This window comes from Peromyscus maniculatus, chromosome 10, assembly GCF_049852395.1.
Source record: "Peromyscus maniculatus bairdii isolate BWxNUB_F1_BW_parent chromosome 10, HU_Pman_BW_mat_3.1, whole genome shotgun sequence".
NCBI classification, from domain to species: domain Eukaryota; kingdom Metazoa; phylum Chordata; class Mammalia; order Rodentia; family Cricetidae; genus Peromyscus; species Peromyscus maniculatus.
Window position 1 is genome coordinate 4,187,385 of NC_134861.1, and position 20,478 is coordinate 4,207,862.

The 20,478-nt window shown below is 42.8% G+C and overlaps 1 protein-coding gene across 4 annotated transcripts in view; it reads right to left on the reverse strand.

The window, feature by feature from the left end:
* Positions 1-20,080, reverse strand: part of Htt (huntingtin) — a 131,804-nt gene extending 111,724 nt beyond the window's left edge. For 2 of the 4 annotated variants that reach the window (XR_013043097.1, XM_016004012.3), the window contains exons 1-3: positions 19,585-20,080; positions 6,264-6,347; positions 1,373-1,493 (exon numbers count right to left, since the gene is read on the reverse strand). Coding sequence is in view for 2 of the 4 variants with exons in the window: in XM_016004012.3 (XP_015859498.1) it covers positions 1,373-1,493; positions 6,264-6,347; positions 19,585-19,772 (393 nt within the window). In the remaining 2 variants the exon portion in view is untranslated. Of the gene's footprint in view, positions 1-1,372; positions 1,494-6,263; positions 6,348-19,584 lie in introns of those variants that run through there. The other 2 variants (XM_016004014.3, XM_042285844.2) reach the window with 2 other exon arrangements.
* Between the last annotated feature and the right edge of the window lie 398 nt (positions 20,081-20,478).

The window sequence follows — 20,478 nt, forward strand, 5'->3', positions numbered from 1 at the left end:
GTTAGCAAGAAGCCTGCCACGGTCATACAGTTTGTAAACAATATAAGTGTCTGTGTTTACTTGGTTGGATCTGAGAGCCTGTGGGTCTGGAGGGTAACAGAAATTTGTCCTGACTGTGGGCCAGGCAGGAAAACTCTACCTACATTCTCCTTAGCCATCCTTCACAAACAGTTTAGGAAGAAGTGTTGAAAACTCTGTCACAGAGCCTACCCCATGGCAGTCAACTTGAGGTAGAAGGGATACTTTGAACTAGTGATATACTTGTTCAAAAGCCTCGTTCATAAACTCAAGGGCAATGTGGAAGGAGGCAACCAGAACAGGCATGAGACTCCTAAGAGGAGTATGTCAGAATGGTAAAAACAAAACTGATTTTGTAAAAACATTACGAATGGGAACAGAAAACAGGCATGGTGGTGCACACACTTAACCCCAGCATTCAGAGTGCAGAAGCAGTTAGATCTCTACGAGCTCAAGGCCAGCCTGATCTACATGAGTTCTTGGCTACTCAAAGCTATACAGTGAGGTCCTGTCTCAAAAAAAAAAAAAAAAAAGGCAAACAGAAACCAACGAAGGCAGGGAAGGAGGACTTCCATCCTGTGTCACAGCGGCAAACAGAACAAAGGAACGGAGTGTAGCTGCAGGGATCTGTACTAAGTACCAGGAAGCAATGACACAGTGAGATGGGTGCCTGGCCTCTCCTCACCTCTCTGGCACTGCCACTGAGTGCCTAGAGCTTCCTGGCTTCGGTATCATGTCTGGTCCCTCTTTCTCCCCATTCAGGTCCTGCTACCAACAAGTAGTATTGTCTGACCTCTGTTAGGAAGGAAGGAATGCCAGACTTCACTTGCCCACCTTTGCTTTTCTAGTGCTTTGGGGTTCTCCAAGCAATGCCCAAACAAAAGTGGAAGCCCACAGGGACATTCCTCTTAAGAAACAGGCAACCAATGGTCACACAGATGCCCTTGAGAAATGACCTATGCACTATAAGGTGCAAAAGAAACAGTTCTTGCTGATGGAACACATTTCGTTGCTTATGGGCAAATACCCCAGGCCTTCCAAGTCCCATGTTCCAAATGGAAGATATGTAGATATCCTGAGGATAGTTCATTCAAAGCAAGAGAATGCTCATTGAAAGCTTGTTCTCTTTTTTTTTTTTTTTTTTTGGTTTTTCGAGACAGGGTTTCTCTTGTGTAGCTTTGCGCCTTTCCTGGAGCTCACTTGGTAGCCCAGGCTGGCCTCGAACTCACAGAGATCCGCCTGGCTCTGCCTCCCGAGTGCTGGGATTAAAGGCGTGCGCCACCAACGCCCGGCCTGAAAGCTTGTTCTCTTAACCTGCAACAATCACAGACGCACACATCCGCAGGGTTCTTACTTTGATGACTTTGTTGAGGCACTCATCAGCTACCATCCTGACATCTGACTCTGCATCATCACTGCACAGCAGAAACAGCTCCATAGCAATGCCCAAGAGTTTCTGAAATTCTGGAGAATTTCTAAGTAAAAGAGAGAGATTGTCACAGGCATGAGAGGGTTAGGAGACCTGATAGCAAAATGCAATGAGGGAACCAAATGAAATTTTGGTACAAGAAAGAACATCACACTAAAAATTAAGAATATCTGCATAAAGGTGGACTGTAGGGAAGAGCATATTGATACTAATTGCCTTTTCTTTTTAAGATTTCATTTAAACACCTTTAAAAGGTACAGTCTAGGATACTCAAATCTCAGGTAGCGATGTGCTTTGTAAAAAGGTTGCTTTTACTGTTAGAGAGCATCCTTGAAGCCTTGGAAAACCAGTAAGCCAACACATCTCCTCTATTTCCTTTTAATCTCACTTTCAAGGTGCTACCACCACATTTCACTAGACTCCATAGGCCACAAGGCTTTTCTATTGCCAGAAACATAATACTGGTGTCACAAAAACTGGAATCTGGGTACTATATGTGAACTATTTTTAGTAAGTTTAGTTGAGAGCACTTGTTTGATATGTCATGATCCAACAAGCTAAGCCCAGCCATAAGGAGAGGCTGGTGGACCATGTGGGCGGAACTCTGAAGTACCTCAAACCAGTAACTCAAGGCATATTCTGGAAGTGATCCTAGTGACAAAGGAACAGGGTATGCTATTCCTAAAACATCAAAAGCAGACTCTTGTCTCGGGATCTTAATCTAAAGGACTGTTAGTCTCATTCTTTCACCTCTAAGCAGAAACTCCTAGCACACGCCTTTAATTCCAGCATCAGGGAGGCAGAGGCAAGGGGATCTCTGTGAGTTCTAGGCCAGCTGGAGCTACACAATGAGACTCTGTCTCAAAAGAAGTGAAAGACAGCCATAAACCTAAGAGGAAGAAAAAGGTATCAGCAATACTCAACACATACAGAGCAAGAAGTAAGTCATGGCACTCAGCAATATCGTAGACCTTACATGCACACTCACACTCATAACACACACAAAATCAATCAATGTAATAAAATTAAAAAAAAAAAGTTAAGGACTATATTGTATAGCAAGCACTTTAAGAATCAGGAAATTCTGAAGGAATGCTTATTAAGACTCAGGAAGTGGCTGGGCATGGTGGCACATGCCTTTATCCCAGTACTCAGGAGACAGAAGTAGGAGGTCTCTGTGAGTTCAAGACCAGCCTGGTCTACATAGTAAGTTGAACTAGCAGACTACATAAAGAGACCTGTCTCAAACAAACAAACAAACAAAAAGACTCAGGAAGTAAGCAACTCACAAGTCTCAGGAAGTTCCTGAAACTTACCAGATTCATAATGACCCTCTCTGTTCCTGAATGTGCTGGCTAGTTTTATGTCAGCTTAACACAAGCTATAATCAATCATTTGGGAAGAGGGAACTTCAGTTGAGAAAATGCCCCAATCAGTTTGGTCTATAGCACATTTTGATTAATGACTGATGTGGGAGGGTCTAGTTTGTTGTGGGTGGTACCACCCCTGGGCTGGTCAGGTTCTGGGTGCTATAAGAAAGCAGGAAGAGCAAACCATGAAAGTAAGTCAGTAAGCAGCACTCCTCCATGGCCTCTGTTTCAGTTCTTGACCTGACTTCCCTCAGTGATGGTCTGTGATCTGGAAGTATAAGCTGAAATAAAACATTCCCTCCCCAAACTGCTTTTCATCATTGTTTTATCACAGCAATAGAAACCCTGGAAAAGATACCAGAGTTATAAAGCAGTAAGGACTGTTGAGGGGAGGGAGACTCCTGAAATGTTGAGGTCGGTGTTGAACAGAGAGCTCCAGGTTTCCAGCTTTAGTGAGCTGTCATCCATCCACGGTGGGCTTTTGGTGATGCATTGCCTTTTGAGTTGTCTACGTTCCTATAAGTTACCACTATAAGTAACCCTTGTACATTCACTGAGTCACCAAGTTAGATTTTAGTGGTATCAGTACTTTGATCTGTTAATGCTTCCCTATGGGTTGAATGAACATTTATTCACATCTCCCCCAAGAACAGTGTCACAGAACAGGTTGTAACATGCATGATTACATTGACAGACATTTTTCCTGGGGACAGCATGCCTTACATACAGATGGCATTTCCCTGTATTCTGGCAGGCATTTCCTATGAGGAGTTGGCTGTTGCCTTATTTTAGTTTAGGCTCAGCTTTTCTCCTGTCTTGTTTCTACTTGCCATACCCTCAACCTTTTGCTTCTTAAAAACACAAAACAATTACACTGTTTTAATGGTTCTGTGTGCTAACCTACTTTAATGTCTGGGTCAATGTCGACTAATTGTGCTTACTACAAACTGTAACTTCCTATACTTCTTTGCATTTCTGATTGATTTTTGTTGTGGTCAGATTTTGGTTTTAAGCCAGGGTTTCTGTCTCTATCATGGCCCCATGTGTCTTACCTCTGACAAAAATTCTGATAATGTTGTTTGCCAACCTGTAAGGTGACAATGTTCTGTTTTGTTTCCCTGCTCCAGCTGCTATAGCAAAATCCAACAGACTAGACGGCTGAGAGCACTGGAGTCCATGCTGGTGCACAAGTGGAGGACTGGAAGAGGAGAGCATAGAGGTGCCAGGCAGGCTTCCCTTTGCCATACCTTACCCTCCGAATATCTACACCCTGGCTTCCTTGTAGCAAGCCAGAAAAGGTCTTTTCTTGAGTTCCACAAGCCACCCTAGAAAAGTAAAAAGTCCTGAACCTAAAGAGGAGGGTCAGACAAATCTCACAGTAGTCACTCAATGGCTTCCCATAGCAGGCCTGCCAATGGTACTTGAAGAGCAGTTTATGAGACAAAACTTGGTGGGATGTGGCATTAACCCCAAGAAGACAGAGTAAGTACTGAATTCACCTACTAAAATGCATAGTTGGTCTCAGTTACAGAATGGGGGATTAAGCCTTCAACTTATAGACTGGAATGGAAAATAAAACATTCAGTCCACAACTAATAAAGATGAACTTTTAACGTAAGGAACATGAAATAAGTACTGAGCCCACCCTGCACCCAATTCCTTTCTTTCTTTTTTCTTTTTTTTTAAAGAAGAAGTTATGCTTTTATAAAGTGCAGGCTAGCCTCTAACTCATGAACCTCCTGCCTCTGTCCAAGTAGCCCAGTCAAATTTCTTTCTCGAAATACTTGTTTTCTTTATCTATTTTCTTATTAGAATAATGGTCTTTTCTTTAATGATTCACAATACAGACTATTAAGCCTTTCATTTATACATTGCCAATACCTTCCCGAAGTTGAATTTATTTTCTATTTTATTTAAGGTAGATTTTGATATCTAAGCTCTATTCTAAAGCCAGGTGTTTTCTATCAACTTGACATAAGCTAAAGTCATCTGAGAGGAAGGAAACTCAATTGAGAAAATGCCTCCATAAAATGGGGCTATAGACAGGCAAGCCTGTAGGGCATTATCTTAATTAGTGATTGATGGTAGAGGGTTTGGCCCGTTGTGGTTAGAGACACCCCTGGGGTTGTGGTCCTGGCTTCCATAAAAAGCAAACTGTTCAAGCCATGCAGAACAAAGCAGTAAGCAGCACCTTCCATGGCCATTATATCAGCTCCTGCCTCCAGGTTCCTGCCCTGCTTGAGTTCCTGTCCTGACTTCCACCAGTGATGGACTGTTACATGGACATGTAATCAAATGCTGCTTTTGGTCATGGTGCTTCATCATAGCAATAGAAACTGAGATATCAGGTCCATAGTCCCAGCACTCAGAAGGTGGACTTGATCAGGAATTCAAGGTCATGCTTTGCTATATATAAGTGAGTTTGAGGTCATCCTGGACTAAATGAGACTTTGTCTCAAAAAAATAAAAAGTAGAGCAGCATTTGCTGCTCTTGCAGAGGACCTAGGTTTGGTTCCCAGCACCCACGTAGCCACTTACAACCATCTTCAACTCCAGTTAAAGAGATTTCTAGTGCCCTCTGATGGTCTCTTTGGGTGCCAGGCACAGAGGGAGCAAATATATAGATGACAACACAACACTGACACACACAAAATAAAAAATTAAAAAAAATCTTAAAAGAGTACAAATTACATACCAAAATGCCATTCAATTATATGGCTAAAATTCTCATACATAAGATGCTAAAAAGAAAACATTACCGATGACAGAGCCCTGATACCCTTACAATACAGCTAGAAATGTGGTGAAAGCACCCTTATTTTAAATAGATTTTTCTTGAAGCAGGGTTTTGCTATGTTGCCCAGGCTAAACTCAAATTCAAGATCCTCCTGTCTCAGTCTGCCAAGTGCCAGGATTACAATTATGTACCACATCACACTTAGCCTAGATGAACTTTTTAAAGACAGCTAGAGGTACAAAGGATATGCTAATGCATTAAGAGTGAAAATAGTAGTTTGGGGGTTTTTGTTTGTTTGGTTGGTTGGTTTTGATTTTTCAAGACCAGGTTTCTCTGTGTAGCCCTGGCTGTCCTGGAACTCACTATGTAGACTAGACTGTCCTGGAATTCATAGAGATCTACCTGCCTCTGCCTCCTGTATGCTGGGATTAAAGGCCTATGTCACCACTATCCAGCAAACAGTTTTTATTTCTTTAGAAAGTTCCAAATACAATTACCTGAGAGACATCTTAAGGGGGGGGGGGGCTGGAGAGATGGCTTAGTGGTTAAAAGCACTGACTGTTCTTCCAAAGGTCCTAGAGTTTAATTCCCAGCAACCACATGGTGGCTCACAACCATCTATGAGATCTGGTGCCCTCTTCTGTCATACAGGCATGCAAATAGAACATTCATATACACAAATAAATAAATCATTAAAAAAAAAAATTACCTGAGAGACTGTGCCACGATGTTTTCACATATTGTTAGACAATGACTCACACGGTCCTTCTTGGTGGCTGCGAGTTCCTTCTTTCTAAAAATCAAAAGGAAAGTAAATGAGCATGCGCTGGTGACCACTTCATTTGTTTCTATATTTCATTCATTCCTAAGTACTTCTTGGCTACTACTAGTGAATCACTAACTCCATGCTGGGAACGGGGTAGCATGAGGATAGGGAGAGATAATGACAGATGAACTCCATCAAGGGCTTCCTAATGCACCACTCACACCAAAAAGCATTATTTTCCCCATTATAGAGGAAAGAAGAAAATGAAGTGCCAACAGTCACACAGGCAAGAAAGCAGGCAAGACAGACCTAGTGAAAGGTAAAGATGAAGAAGATTGTGCAGGGGTTCCCAGCACAGAAAGATCCAGAGCATGAGCATTATGATAGTAAAGAATCTGTCAGTACTGGGGCCAGTGAATATGTCTCCTTCATTTCTTTCCTAAAAGGGATTTTTCCTGACAAGTTATGCTACAGAATGCTGACCACCCACCAAAATTTGCAAAGCTTGATCTTTGCCTTGACTTGCCAAAGATCACACAGGTAGGAAGAGCCAGAACTGGTTATCTAACTTTAAATATAACCTATATCTCACTAATCCACATTCAGTTCACATTTCCACCCATTTAATGACACTAAAATAATAATGCATATTACAACCAATGGCATATTACAGATTAATTAGTAACCTCTTTTCTTTCTCAGCAGTAAGATTATGGAGACATGGATTACAATGAGTAAGATACTCAGTGAAACACAAAATATGATACTATTCTGTATCAATAATATAATAAATAAAATAAAATTTATAAATCCTGACCATGGTGAACGCAGGATTTATGGGTTAGTCAAATTTCACAGAACTGTACACTGAAAACATGTACCAAGCTGCCTGTTTTCAAACTTGATATGGTTAATTGAATATGGTCAGTATATGATATAGACCTCAGCGGCTAACTATTCTACATCCACAAACAACTAGAAATAAGGCCTTCTTAAAAAAAAAAAAAAAAAAAAAAAAAGCCAGGCAGTGGGTGGTGGCGCACGCCTTTAATCCCAGCACTTGGGAGGCAGAGGCAGGCAGATCTCTGTGAGTTCAAGGCCAGCCTGGACTACAGAGTGAGTTCCAGGAAAGGCACAAAGCTACACAGAGAAATTCTGTCTCAAAACACACACACACACACATACACACACACACACACACACACACACACACACACACACACACACACACAAAAGGAAACAGAAGAGCCAGGGCTACAAACAACAAAACCTGTCAGTATGAACAGCCTAGTCAAAAAGCCAGACTCGAGTGCTTCTCTCCACCTACCCTCTATAGCTTCAGGAGTCCTCAAAGTCAGTAAAATCAAAGTAAAGCAGACAGGAAAGATTTAAAGCATAGGATAACTAGAAACAAACCACAAGACCACTAGTTTTGGGGAGAGTTTAATTATAAGGAAATTAAAAAAAAAAACCTTGCAAACAAATAATTTGCATTTGATTCCTAATGCAGCCATCAAGCTTCTATATACAACAACACAGGCTATTAAAATTGCACAAACCCATTGACAGCATATCTTCTGAAGGACAGTCAGGCAGAGAGGAAAAGGCAAGGCAGACCCCAGGAAAGGTAAAGCCAAAGTGAAGGAAATTGTGCAGTTTAATGTAGGCAAAACACTCATACACATAAAATAAAAATTTTAAAAAATCTTTAAAAGGGTACAAACTAAATATCAACACATCATTCAATTATCCTTATGGCTAAAATTCTCATATAGAAGATGACCAAAAAGGGTTACCACCACAAAAAATATCCAGAGCCTAAGTGCTATGCCAGTAAAGAATTGATCAGCACTGGGGTAAGTGTGTCTCCTTCATCTCTTTCCTAAAGGGACTTTTCCTGACAAGTCATGGTGCAGACTGCTGATCACCCACCAAAACTTGCCTAGCTACAGAGACAGACTGGGAACACGAGTGACTTACAGAATTCCTATTGCATGTTTGTCCTAACTATCTCCCTCCAATCAGACCAACATGCCCAATACTCAGGTTTCGATTCTATAGATAAAGACAGTAAGAAGAGTGCAGAACAGCATGGAAACACATCTTGGGTCCCTATATGCCCTTCAGAAGCACAGGCTCCCCACATCTCCCATCCTCATAAGAAGCTCACTGCAGCAATGCTAGAATTGAAATCTAGCAAACATCCTTCACTTGGCAAAAGACAAACAAAATGTGATAGCCAAACAATGGAAACTACTTAGCTAGAAAAGGAAGTAGCTATTGATAGTATACAGGGGCAAATCACAATGCACTACACTTGAGAAAAGGAATTAAGACTCCAAAGACTGACACACAGTAGTTCTATTTTTGAACATTCTGGAACCAACAAAACTGTAATGAAATTATGACCAGTAATTTCCAAAGATGATAAGGTGACAGCAAAGAGGCATACGGAGCTCTGAGGAGTGACAAAACCATTCTAAATGCAGATTATGGGACTAGCAAGATGGCTCAGACAGTAAAAATACTTGCCATATGAGCCTGAGGGTCTGAGTGTGATCCCTAAAGCCCATAGTAGAGAGAACTAATTCCCAAAGTTGTCCTCTGACCTCCACACATGTTCCTTTGTGCACGGGCATACACACACACACACACACACACACACACACACACACACACACACACACGTATGCCTTATAATAATAATAAATTAAATTTATGAATCCTGATTATGTTAGTCACAGAAATTGGTGCATTAGTCAAATCCCACAGAATGTACACTAAAAGAACATATTTTCTCACATTATAAAGAAAATGCTATGAGAATAAAATGTTTTCTTCTCTAAGCCACTTGTACTAAAGCCTCTGCTGCAGCAGCTTAGATTCTCCCTCCTTTAAGAGAGCCGTCAGGATACTTAGAGAACACCAACCACCGTAAGCATTTTAGAGAGCAAACTAAGACACCAACCCATTATCCTTTGATTTGCACAGGGAAATTCTGTCCCAGGCTTTAAATGAACGAAAGTCAGACAGACCTCAATGTCGCCTTGTTACACTGGTGCCTACAAGGACTTCATAGCCAAGTAGTGATAAAAAGAAGGCTGACCACACTGAACTCAATGGCCTCACAACCTAATGACAGTATAGAAACATTCATGATCTGAGAGTTTCAGTGACCTCAGATCGAAATAGAACCTCTAGGCCTAAAAGGCAGTGAGCCAAAAGGAGAAACTGACCAAGTCCCTTTGCTCTGGGACAACTTTCCCAATTCCAATTGATGGGACTCAGCTAACTCAGGCAGCATGGTAAACAGGTACTTCTGATGGGCCCACCATGATTAGTGGTCTCATCAAAAGACTGACATGATATTGGGGGTGGAGGTAGACTCCTAACCAAGGTGATTCTCAAGGTCCCTTCAAGCTGTGACAAGTTTATGAGGCATGTATTGACAAAAGTGGCACATCAACATGCCAACTTTTCTGTAGTTACAAATTACTGTGTGGGGCTGGGCGGTGGTGGCGCACGCCTTTAATCCCAGCACTCGGGAGGCAGAGGCAGGCGGATCTTTGTGAGTTCGAGGCCAGCCTGGGCTACCAAGTAAGTTCCAGGAAAGGCGCAAAACTACACAGAGAAACCCTGTCTCGAAAAAAAAAAAAAAAAAAAAACCCAAAAAAAACAAATTACTGTGTGGGGCTCCAACATGTATATCACTTAGTAGAATCATGGATGGAGTAGTTACCAAAAAAGAGTTTAAGGAAAAAAAAAAATCAGGCCTGAAAAGATGACTCAGTGGTTAAAACACTTGCTGTGCAAAGCAAAGGGGCCAGAATTCATTCAGATCCCCAGAACCCATTTAAATGCAAGGTGACAGTAACATCCACCTGTGATTCCAGCCTTGGAAGGTGGAGATGGATCACTGGGAGTTAGCTGGCTATCAGCACAAGTCTGAGTTTGACTCAGAGATGTGTCTCAAAGAACAAAGTAGAAAAATGATCAATGAAGGTTCCTGACATCAGTCTCAGGCCTCCACACTCTGGAGCACACCTGTGCACACATGCATGCTCTACACAATCACCACACACATGCACACATTAAAAAAAATTTTAAAAACAACAGCTTCGCGCCAATTACATGTTTGATGAACTAGCTAGGCCTATGGAACATTTGTTAGTTTTCTCCTGTGTTCATTCTCCTTCCCCCTCCCTCATGAGATAAACCCAAATGATAAAGTGATCCACTTACTCAGTCAAGCTTATCGAATTATGACTTAAAGATGATACCCATCTTAACAATGAAATGAGAATTCATGATTCTGTTGTTTTGTCCAGTCTGAGGCACTGAGGGCCTTGGGGGAAGCCTTCTTATTTGACAGTGGCCCTTCTCCAGGTCCTGCTGGTACTTCTTCAGGCAGTGCTCCTTAGATTATATCCCCAGAAGTGAGGGTGGAGGGACCACATCCTATCTACATTACTGGCACTCAGCACCCACACCGTACAGCATTCTACAGAGCTTATCAAATAAGTAAGTGCCTGATGTGGGAGAATCCATTAAAGAAACTATGAGCACTAATTTCTTGAGTGAGTCTTTGGAGACTCAGAAGATAAACAACAATGATCCTAACTTTACACTTCCAAACCAAGAGGTCAAAGAAAGGTAGAAATTATAAAGATTTATCCCAAACGTCCTCAGCTCAAATACTTTGGTCTGGTAAAAAAAAAAAAAAAAAAAAAAAAAAAATAGCTTAAAGAGCCAGGAAGATGGTCAGTGAGTAAAAGTATCTACCCTGCAAGCCCAATGACCTGAATTTGATCCCTAAACCCATATTAAAAGCTAAATGCAGCAGTTCACATCTGTAATCTTAGCACTCCTAAGCAGAGCTAGGAGGCACAAATGGGGAAGTACCTGGAAGGTCACAAGCCAATTAGCCTGACAGATGGGGGAGTGGAGAAAGACAAAGAGAAGGAGGAGGGGTAGAAAATAAGGCAGAAAGGAAATGACCAATGAGATGGCTAATCTTGGCTGACTACTTCTGGAATCAACTAAAACCCAAGCAGCTGGGCACATCTGTGAGGGACTTTCTTGACTGAATCACTGGAAGTGGGAAGACCCACCCTTAAATCTGGGCCACATCTTCTGGTGGCAGCCCACATAAAAGGACACAGAAAGAGGAAGCTTTTGCTTTTGCCAGCTTGTCCTCACTCTCCCTAGCAAGTTCATCTATCCTGTTGATGAGGCATTCCTTCCCTGGTGTTAGAACCTACTCCTTCAGGACTCCAACACAGACTCAAGACCCACAGCTCTCTAGGAGTCTTCCAGGATTCCAGCACCAGCCTGGGACTACTGAGACATGCAGTCTAAACAACTACTGTATTATTGGCCTTTCTATCAGGAGGTAAGTCACTGCTGGACCACCCGGACCACAGCTTGTAAACCACTCTAATAAATCTCTAAAAAAAGTACGTGTGTGTAATGCTATACACACACACACACACACACACACACACACACACACACACACACACACACACACCATGCAGGCAACACTTAATGGTCTTTTAAGCAGCAAAACCCTTCAGTCTTCCAACAGCAAAGGACTGTGATGTGACAATATCTTCTATGTGAATATGGCCCCAGAGGAGTTTCAGTGCAGATCCAGCCATGTGTACCAGAAACCAGGTCTTGAACCAGACCAGTGACTCACTGCAATGAACATTTGCTAGTAAAGCTAATTGGACAAACGGGTAGTCTATGTGACACATCACTCCCAATGCCACCAGGACAAATGAAGAGGTGATGGAGAGGCGGGAAAGATGGAGAAGCAAAGAGTATTTTTCTTTTCTTTTTTTTTTTTTCCTTTCTTGTTTTTTTGTTTGCTTGCTTTACTTTTTGTTTTAATTTTCTTTTAGGGGGGCGCTGCAGGGATGAGGGGAGGATATGGGGGAACTGGGAGGTGAGCAGAATCGGAGTGCATGATGTGAAATTCCCAAAGAATCAATAAAGTAATTATGTTATTTAAAAAGGAAAAAAAAAGCCAGTTCTCATTCTCTCTGGTGCAGAAGTCACATGCAAAGTGCCAACATGTAAGTCACACTGACAAAATGAGAAAGGGACAGGAGCTGCACATTACCTCCTCAGTCCTCACAATTATCTTCACTTTAAGTATGAGAAGATGAGCTTAGAGAGAAAGGATCTGTCAGCAGAGCTGAAAATCAAACCTAGGGCTGATAAGGGAAAGGCAGTAGCTAGTGTGCAAATAAACACACACAACGAGGCTTTATTTCAACATACAAATGCCATATGACTAGGGAGCCAAGGCTTAGTACTTGCCCACCCCATAGTCTATATCATAGAAAAGGACCACTATAACCAGGGCCTTTCCTGCATTGCAACAGAAGGTACTAGTATGTGTAATTCAAAAATTGCCCTGTTCATAAGCATGCACAATCACAATGCGTCAAGTGAAAATCTGTAATATACTTTAAAGAGCAACATCAAAAAGAAGAGTTACAGGTGGCTGGTGGTGACAACAGAACACTGTGTTTTTAATATCATAGACTGTATACTTGAAATGGTTACGTTTTATATGATGTTATTTTACCACAGGAGGGAAAAACTACAAAACATACACACACACACACACACACACACACACACACACACACAAAAGCAAAAAAAAAAATCACCAAAGGTCTGACATTACAGAAAATGTTACATAAGTAGAATCATACAATATGTAGGCATTAGGGACCAGCTTGTCCAATGGCCCACAATTCCCACTATTCATCTGAGCTGTTGCAGGTATCAGCAGCTATATTCCTTCTTGTTGCTAAGTAGCTTAACTATTTGCTGAGGACTTCTAAACTGATTTCAGTTTGGGGCATTACCCCTAGAACTGCTGATCATTTGCATACAGATGTTTATGTGACTCTAAGTTTTAATTTCTCCAGGATTAATGCCCAGGAGTGCAATTGATGGGCTGTGTATTAACTGTGTGTTATTTTACAGAATGTAAAGAATGTATGGGGGGGGGGACCATTATGGAGCTCACTACTTTAAACACTAATTTAAAAGCATAGGTTTGTATTTTCTTTTAAAGGAGTTTCAACACAGGTACATGCATGAGTGGACAATGTGTCCCCCAAAAAACATAAATTATTAAATTAAATTTCTCAATGCTAAGCATGGGATACCTTCTTATAAGTTATTAGTCAAGGAGGCACTAGAGGCACACACCCCCCAAACAACACAGGCTATTTCCATTGCTCTTGGTTGCCCAACGTAACTAGATGGTAAGACCCTATTGCTGAAGATATAACACACTTTGGTGGCATACAGGACACAGAGAAATAAAGATAGAACTGACCTGAAAACTTCCTCTTGGTTGGCTAGTTTTCATAATGCCAGAAGGTGTTATGCAGGCTACTGGGGGAAAAAAGGACATCAATGGCCTTACTAAGCACTGGATCCTGAATGCTACAATACAGGCAACAGAGGCAAAATGTGACTATGGTGCAATAGTAGTATAAAGGATACAAGGATAACCAACTGTTGTAGAATATTACCTTAAGGTGTGTTACTTTTGTTTATGCTGCATTTGTTTAACTCTGAAGTTGTGTACTGTGCCTGTCTAAAACACCTGATATTCTAATAAAGAACTAAACAGCCAATAGCAAGGCAGGAGAAAGGATAGATGGGGCTGATAGGCAGAGAGAATAAATAGAAGGAGAAATCTAGGAGGAAAAAAGAAGTAGCCAGAGAAGGAGGAAGACTTCAGGAGCCAGCCACCCAGCCACCCAGCTACATAGCAAGCCACACAGTAAGAGTAAGATTTGCAGAAGTAAAAGAATGGGAAAAGCCCACAGGCAAAAGGTAGATGGGACAAGTTAAGGAAAGCTGGTAAGAAACAAGCCAAGCTAAGGTTGAGCATTCATAAGTAAGAAAACGCCTCAGTGTATTTATTTGGGAGCTGGGTGGTGGGTCCCCCAAAAGAGCAGAAACAAACAACAACCAGCTGCTTTCTGACTGGATTTAAAGCCTGCTCCACAAAAGGTATAACTAGTCCAAAGCCCATGACTCAGAGGAAGGAGGTTAGAGGCCCCAAAAGGGGACCTTACTTACTATTGTTGTTTTGCTAAACAGACATGTTGTCAGACTGCCTTCTAAATATTTATGTTTATGCCCATAGACTAGTACTACTGTCTACGTTGGCCAAAAAAGCCTCTGTCTGCAGTGGGCAGCAATTAAGAGACTCAGTGTACTGAGAAATGACTGCTGAATGTTCAGTCTAATGTGACATCTAAATCCACCCCACCCCTAAGGTTCAGGGAAGAGGGGAGTGCTGTGAAATCCTGTCTTCCAGACATGACATGGCTGCTGCTCTCAGGAACTTCCTGCAGTTATGGTTATCGACAAAAGATCTACACAAGAGCCAGGCATGGTGGTGCACACCTTTAATCCCAGCACCGGGAGGCAGAAGCAGGGGGATCTCTGTAAGTTTGAGGCCAGCCTGGTCTACAAGAGCTAGTTCCAGGACAGCCAGGGCTACAAAGAGAAAGCCTGTCTCAAAAAACAAAAACAAAAACAAAAACAAACAAAAACAAAAAACAAAAAAAAAAGAATGACACATATTCTTTTTTAAAAAAAAAAAAGTCAATGAATGTTTCATCACTTGACTTGAAAATCATATAAAATCCCAATTTTATGTACTTATTCTCTTACTGTCTGTGGGTGCTTTCATGTTACAACGGCAGAGCTGACTAGCTGTGATGACAACATTATGTCCACAGAGCCTGAATTATTTACTATCTGGCCACAAAAGCTTGCCAATATTGATGAACTAGAATAAGATTGATATATAAAGTCAATCTCAAATGGCTTCTTTGTAGAAACTGACAGAATGAGCCTACAATTCATACAGAAATGCAAGGGACCCAAAATAACTAAAGCAATACTGAGAAAGACAAGGCTGGGGGACATAGTTCATAATTTGAGATCATGATACAAACCAGTAATCAAGACTGTACAGTACTGGCATAGAACAGACATACAGATCAATGATAGAAAGGTAATTAATTTTCAACAAAGATGTCCACACAACTCAATGAGAGAACATTCTCTTTAACCAAAGTGCTGGATTTCACATGCAAAAGAAAAGAGTCAGACCTCTACCTTAACAGACCTCTACCTTAACCACAAACTCAAAATGGGTCAGACTTGCATACCAGCACTATGTCCCTAAGGTCCTTAGAAGAAAAGAGCAGGAGTAAATCTTTGTCATTTCTTAAATATTCAACAGACTGCAACTAAAGACAAAATAGACAAATTGGACTTTATCAAAACTGAAAACTTTTATGTGCTGAAGAACACTATCAAGAAAGTGAGTCAGCCAGGGTTGCACACACGTTTAATTCCAGCACCTGGGAAGCAGAAGCAAGTGGATCTCTGTGAATTCAAGGCCCGTTGGGCCTACAAAGTGAGTTCTAGGACAGCCAGTGCTACACAGAGAAACCCTGTCTCAAAACACACACACAGGAAGGAAGGAAGGAAGGAAGGAAGGAAGGAGGGAGGGAGGGAGGGAGGGAGGGAGGGAGAGAGAGTGGAGAGAGAGGGGAGAGGGGGGGTGAATCAGGGAGCTGAGCTGCGTAGACATTCAGTGAGTAGAGTGTACTGGCTTTACAAGCCTAAATCCTGAGTTTAAATCTTCAGCATGCATGTAAAATTAGGTGTGACTATGCATGCCTGTAATCTCACTGTGATGGGTAGGGACAGGCAGATCCCCAGTGATTGGTCAGTCAGCTTAATACAAATCAGGAGCTTTAGGTTCAGTCAAAGACATGGAGAGCAAAGAGGAAGACACTCAATATCCTCTTTTGGCCTCTGCATACCCCACACACATATACACACTTCACACCATTCAACAACCACACACACACACACACACACACACACACACACACACACACACACCACAGGGGCATATCTATAGTATGACAGTACTTGGGAAGCTGTGTCAAGAGAACCACAGTAAGAGTTTTGAGGGCAACTTGGGCTACATAGTAAACCAGACCAGCCAGAGGTACACAGCAAACTCCTGTCTCAAAAATAAACAAAAAGAGGATCTGAAAAGGCAATCCACAGAAAGGGTTTACAAATTATATCTGATAAGGGAATAGTATCCAGAAAATGAAAAATTGATATGAATCAACAAGACCCACAACCAAAGAAGTGTGCAAGAATGAAGAATGGGCCTTGGAGTCTGGGTTCCTGATCTTATTGTTGAACTTCCTAGACCTGGTCTGTCTTATAACAAACTCTTGCCATTGCCTGTTTAAGCTTCTGTAGCCACATTTTCTATTTGGAGCTAAATGCAATAACTGATGACACCAATGTAGCTTCCCTCTACCCTTTGCCCTTCCCCCACCACAACTCTTACCCTCATTTCACCCAGCAAAACAATGACATCACTGATCCCCACTCAGGAAAGCGTTTGACAAGTTCTCCCTGCAGGAACACTCCTCTCCCATACACCCTCCTAGTAGATTCTTGACTCTTTAGATGTTTATTCCAAAAAAGCCTTCAACTAGACATGACCTAAACATCCTGTCTAAAACAACATTTTAAGTCCTGACCTTCCCTCATCCCTTCCCGACTTTACTGTACCTCATCACTTATTAACATACTACTGTCAATGTCCCTCCCTAAAATTTTAGCTTCATGAGGACATAACTTTGTTCCCTGCTAAAATCTGCAGCTAGAATAACGCTATGCACACAGGAGATGATCAGCAAATATTGATAAATGAATGACTACAATCAGGAAAAATGAGATAGGACTCTCAAGAGTGAAAACTGTTAAGGGTGAATGTCAACTGCTTACAGCCTATCGGCCCCATCACAGCCAGTCCCAGAGAGCTCCTGCCTCCTATACACTGAGCAGAGAACGAGCTCTCAGCCATTTCAACAGAAGCCCACGCATGGCTGTGACACCAGCTCTCTGTAATACAATGAGAGTCATAAAAATAGAACAAATTCATTCTAAAATTGTTTTGGCTGGTCTCATTTGGAAAAAGGACTTTTAACTGAAGCAAGTGGACAAAAATGCCAAAATCAAGGCTTCCAAGCAGTGAATTTGTTACTTATTATTCTCGAATATCTGTTTTTCCAACAGCAAAGTACACAGAAATATGAGATATACACTTTTATTTAAAATAACTACAAGCCTAATGCAGCTGATTTTGGGAAATGTTCCAGTCAGTTCTTGATGTACAGTGTAGTAACAGGTTTTAAAACTTTTAAAAGCTTTTGTTCCAAACTACTTTTGTCTGTAAATAATTTAAAAATCTGTCCTAACATATGCCCAGATTTTATCTAGAAGAACACATGAATAGTAACAGTGCTTGCTCCTAGGGACAGAATTACATACTCAGAATGAGGAGGTAGATGTTTTTATTACTTAACCTTTCCTAACTTTGGAACTGTACCATGTTAATGAATTACTTATGCAAAAACAGATTGAATTTGTGTTTGAAACAGCTGCAAAGCAATCACCCCACCCCATCCTGACCCTCTTTTACAGAAAATATGAGGAATATGTGAACTTCCACAATTCCTAACACCCAGAGAGACAGAGTCATGGTAAGAATCTAATAATCAGAAATTACTTATACAGCTAGGCATGGTAGTACATGCCTTTAATCCCAGCACTGAGGAGACAGAGGCAGGAGGATGGATCTCTGTGACTTCCAGTCCAGCCAGTTACATAGTGAGACTCTGTCTCAAAGGCAAAAAAAAAGAAATGACTTATCTAGAGATAAAGATTTTTCTACTCAAACACACCTTTACTTTATAGAAGAAAAATTATTCCTATATTCTGTCCTATCAAATAAGCCAACATTTCTCCCCAAATCTTCATTTTTTAAAAATTAGACTCTCAAGACAGCAAAAGGATTCTATCAGAAACACAAAAACAGAAAAATTACCAAAAATAGGCTGGGAATAAAACTCACTGGTAAAGCACTTGCCTAGCATGTGTGAGGCCTTAAGCTAAACTCCCAGCACCAGAACTATTTTTTTCCTAAATGAATATTAATAATTAGATTCTTTAGTAGGTTGTTTCCTGAAAGTTCTCCTTATTAATTACACAAATCCACATTAGAAATAAAATGCCCAGAGTTGAAAGGCCTGAACTGCAAGAAACCACAGGGCTGAACACTCAGCAAGCATGGACTTCCAGGAAATGTCTTGAGCTTCTCTTTTTTTAGACTATTGTTATTCATTGTCTCTCTTCTGTTTCAAATATTCTCTCCAGTCACACGCAGCAAGCTTCCAAAGTATGACGACGACGTCAGCAAAGAATTAAACAGGAATTTTTACTGGCGCACTTGAGAAATCCACAGAGTCTACGAGTGACCCATGTTTTAAAACAAGCCTGACTGTAACACTGGTAAAATTCATTCCCTGGTGTAAACTGTACATCACCAACGTGTCCATTTTATTTCCAGCAGAAAATAGACAGGCAATAAATATCAGTCGACTCTTCTACACACACACACACACACACACATATGCGCACACACATATAATTTTTTACTAATAATCACACCTAAGTAACTCACCATGCACTTGACAACCACAACTCATCCAATAACCTGCAGACCAACAGGAGCATACAGAAGCAGACCTCTCCGGTGATGCTTAAAACCTTGTTACTACACTGCAACACAAACTAAACGAAACGCCAGCAGAACACGAAGCGCCTCAAGTCACAGGCTGCTTCAAGTGTCACTTGGAAAAAAATATCCCATTGGATGCGTTCACACTCCCCCGCCCTCAGCACTCCCGCCGAGACCTCCTAAAAGCATTATGTCATCCACTATCCGCACATCTCTCGCGCGGTCCTGCGCTCCCCGCTCCGAGGTCTACAGAAGCAACCCGGAGAGGTCTCGCCCTCTCCAAGTTCTCTTGGAGTCATGTGCGCCACAGCCCCAGTTCCTCGCGAAGACAGAAACAAGTTCGCTCCCTAACTTCACAAGCTGGGAAGGGCGAAAACACTAGGGCCGAGACACCCCTCGGCGAGTCCCCCGCAGGCCTGACCAGGTTCTGCCTCCTCTGGGGAAGGCCAAAGACCCCACAAGGCGAAGGTCCGGGCCAGGAAGAGGGCCTGGCCTCGCGCGACCCTCTCTCTGGGCAGGGGATTGCGTTAGCTGTCTCCAGCACGCAGGCCAGGGGAGCGGGCCCCGGGCGGGAGCTGCGGCGCCAGGACTCACGGTCGGTGCAGCGGCTCCTCGGCCGGGCCGGGCAGCGGCGGTGGCGGCGGCGGCGGCTGCCCCTGAGGTGGCGGCTGTGGGGGCTGAGGCGGCGGCGGTGGTGGTGGAGGCTGCTGCTGCTGCTGCTGTTGCTGCTGGAACGACTTGAGCGACTCGAAAGCCTTCATCAGCTTTTCCAGGGTTGCCATGACGGCCTCCTGCCCGGCGGGATAGACCCCGAAGGCTTGGAGCCTACTCTCACTCCGCCGCGCCACTTAGCAGCGGGGCAATGAATGGGATTGTGCGCGGCGGGCAGATGCGGAACCAAAGGGCCCAGCCATCTTGGGCCCGTCCCGGCAACCCCCGCGGCGCCTGCGTCCTGTGACGTCATGCCGGCGGAGGCGAGGCCACGCTGGATTCGCAAATTTTGACAGGCCGAAGCGACGTCTTTCCCAATGGCTGGATGTTAGTAATGCCCTGCCTCGGCCAACTTGTTAAGAATCTCCACCCCGCCGATATGGCCCCGCCCCTCCCCCGACAAACCACGCCCCTGAGTAGAGGGAGCGGGGGAGAGAGTGATGAGGTGGGCGGGGCGCTACTAGATGAGGGGCGGAGCCGAGCCAAGAGCTGGCTTGAAGGGTGCCGCGGAGCTCTGGCTGGAAAGGAGTACGCCATCGAAAAAAGGGGCGAGAAGGTGGTCATAGGAGTTAGCGACGCGGCAGGGTTTGGGCAGACCTGGAAGGAAGGCGAAGAGGTTGGAAAGGGGAAAAGCAGCGAAGAAATTTCCCCGCAGAAAGCCACCCTACTTCGGAATGTCGGTGGTGGAGCTCTGAACCAGAAACCCAGAGAGGCTTTTCTGGTCCACAAGCCGTCTGGTGGCCTGAGATTCAGTCCCAAGCACAGCATGCTGGGGGC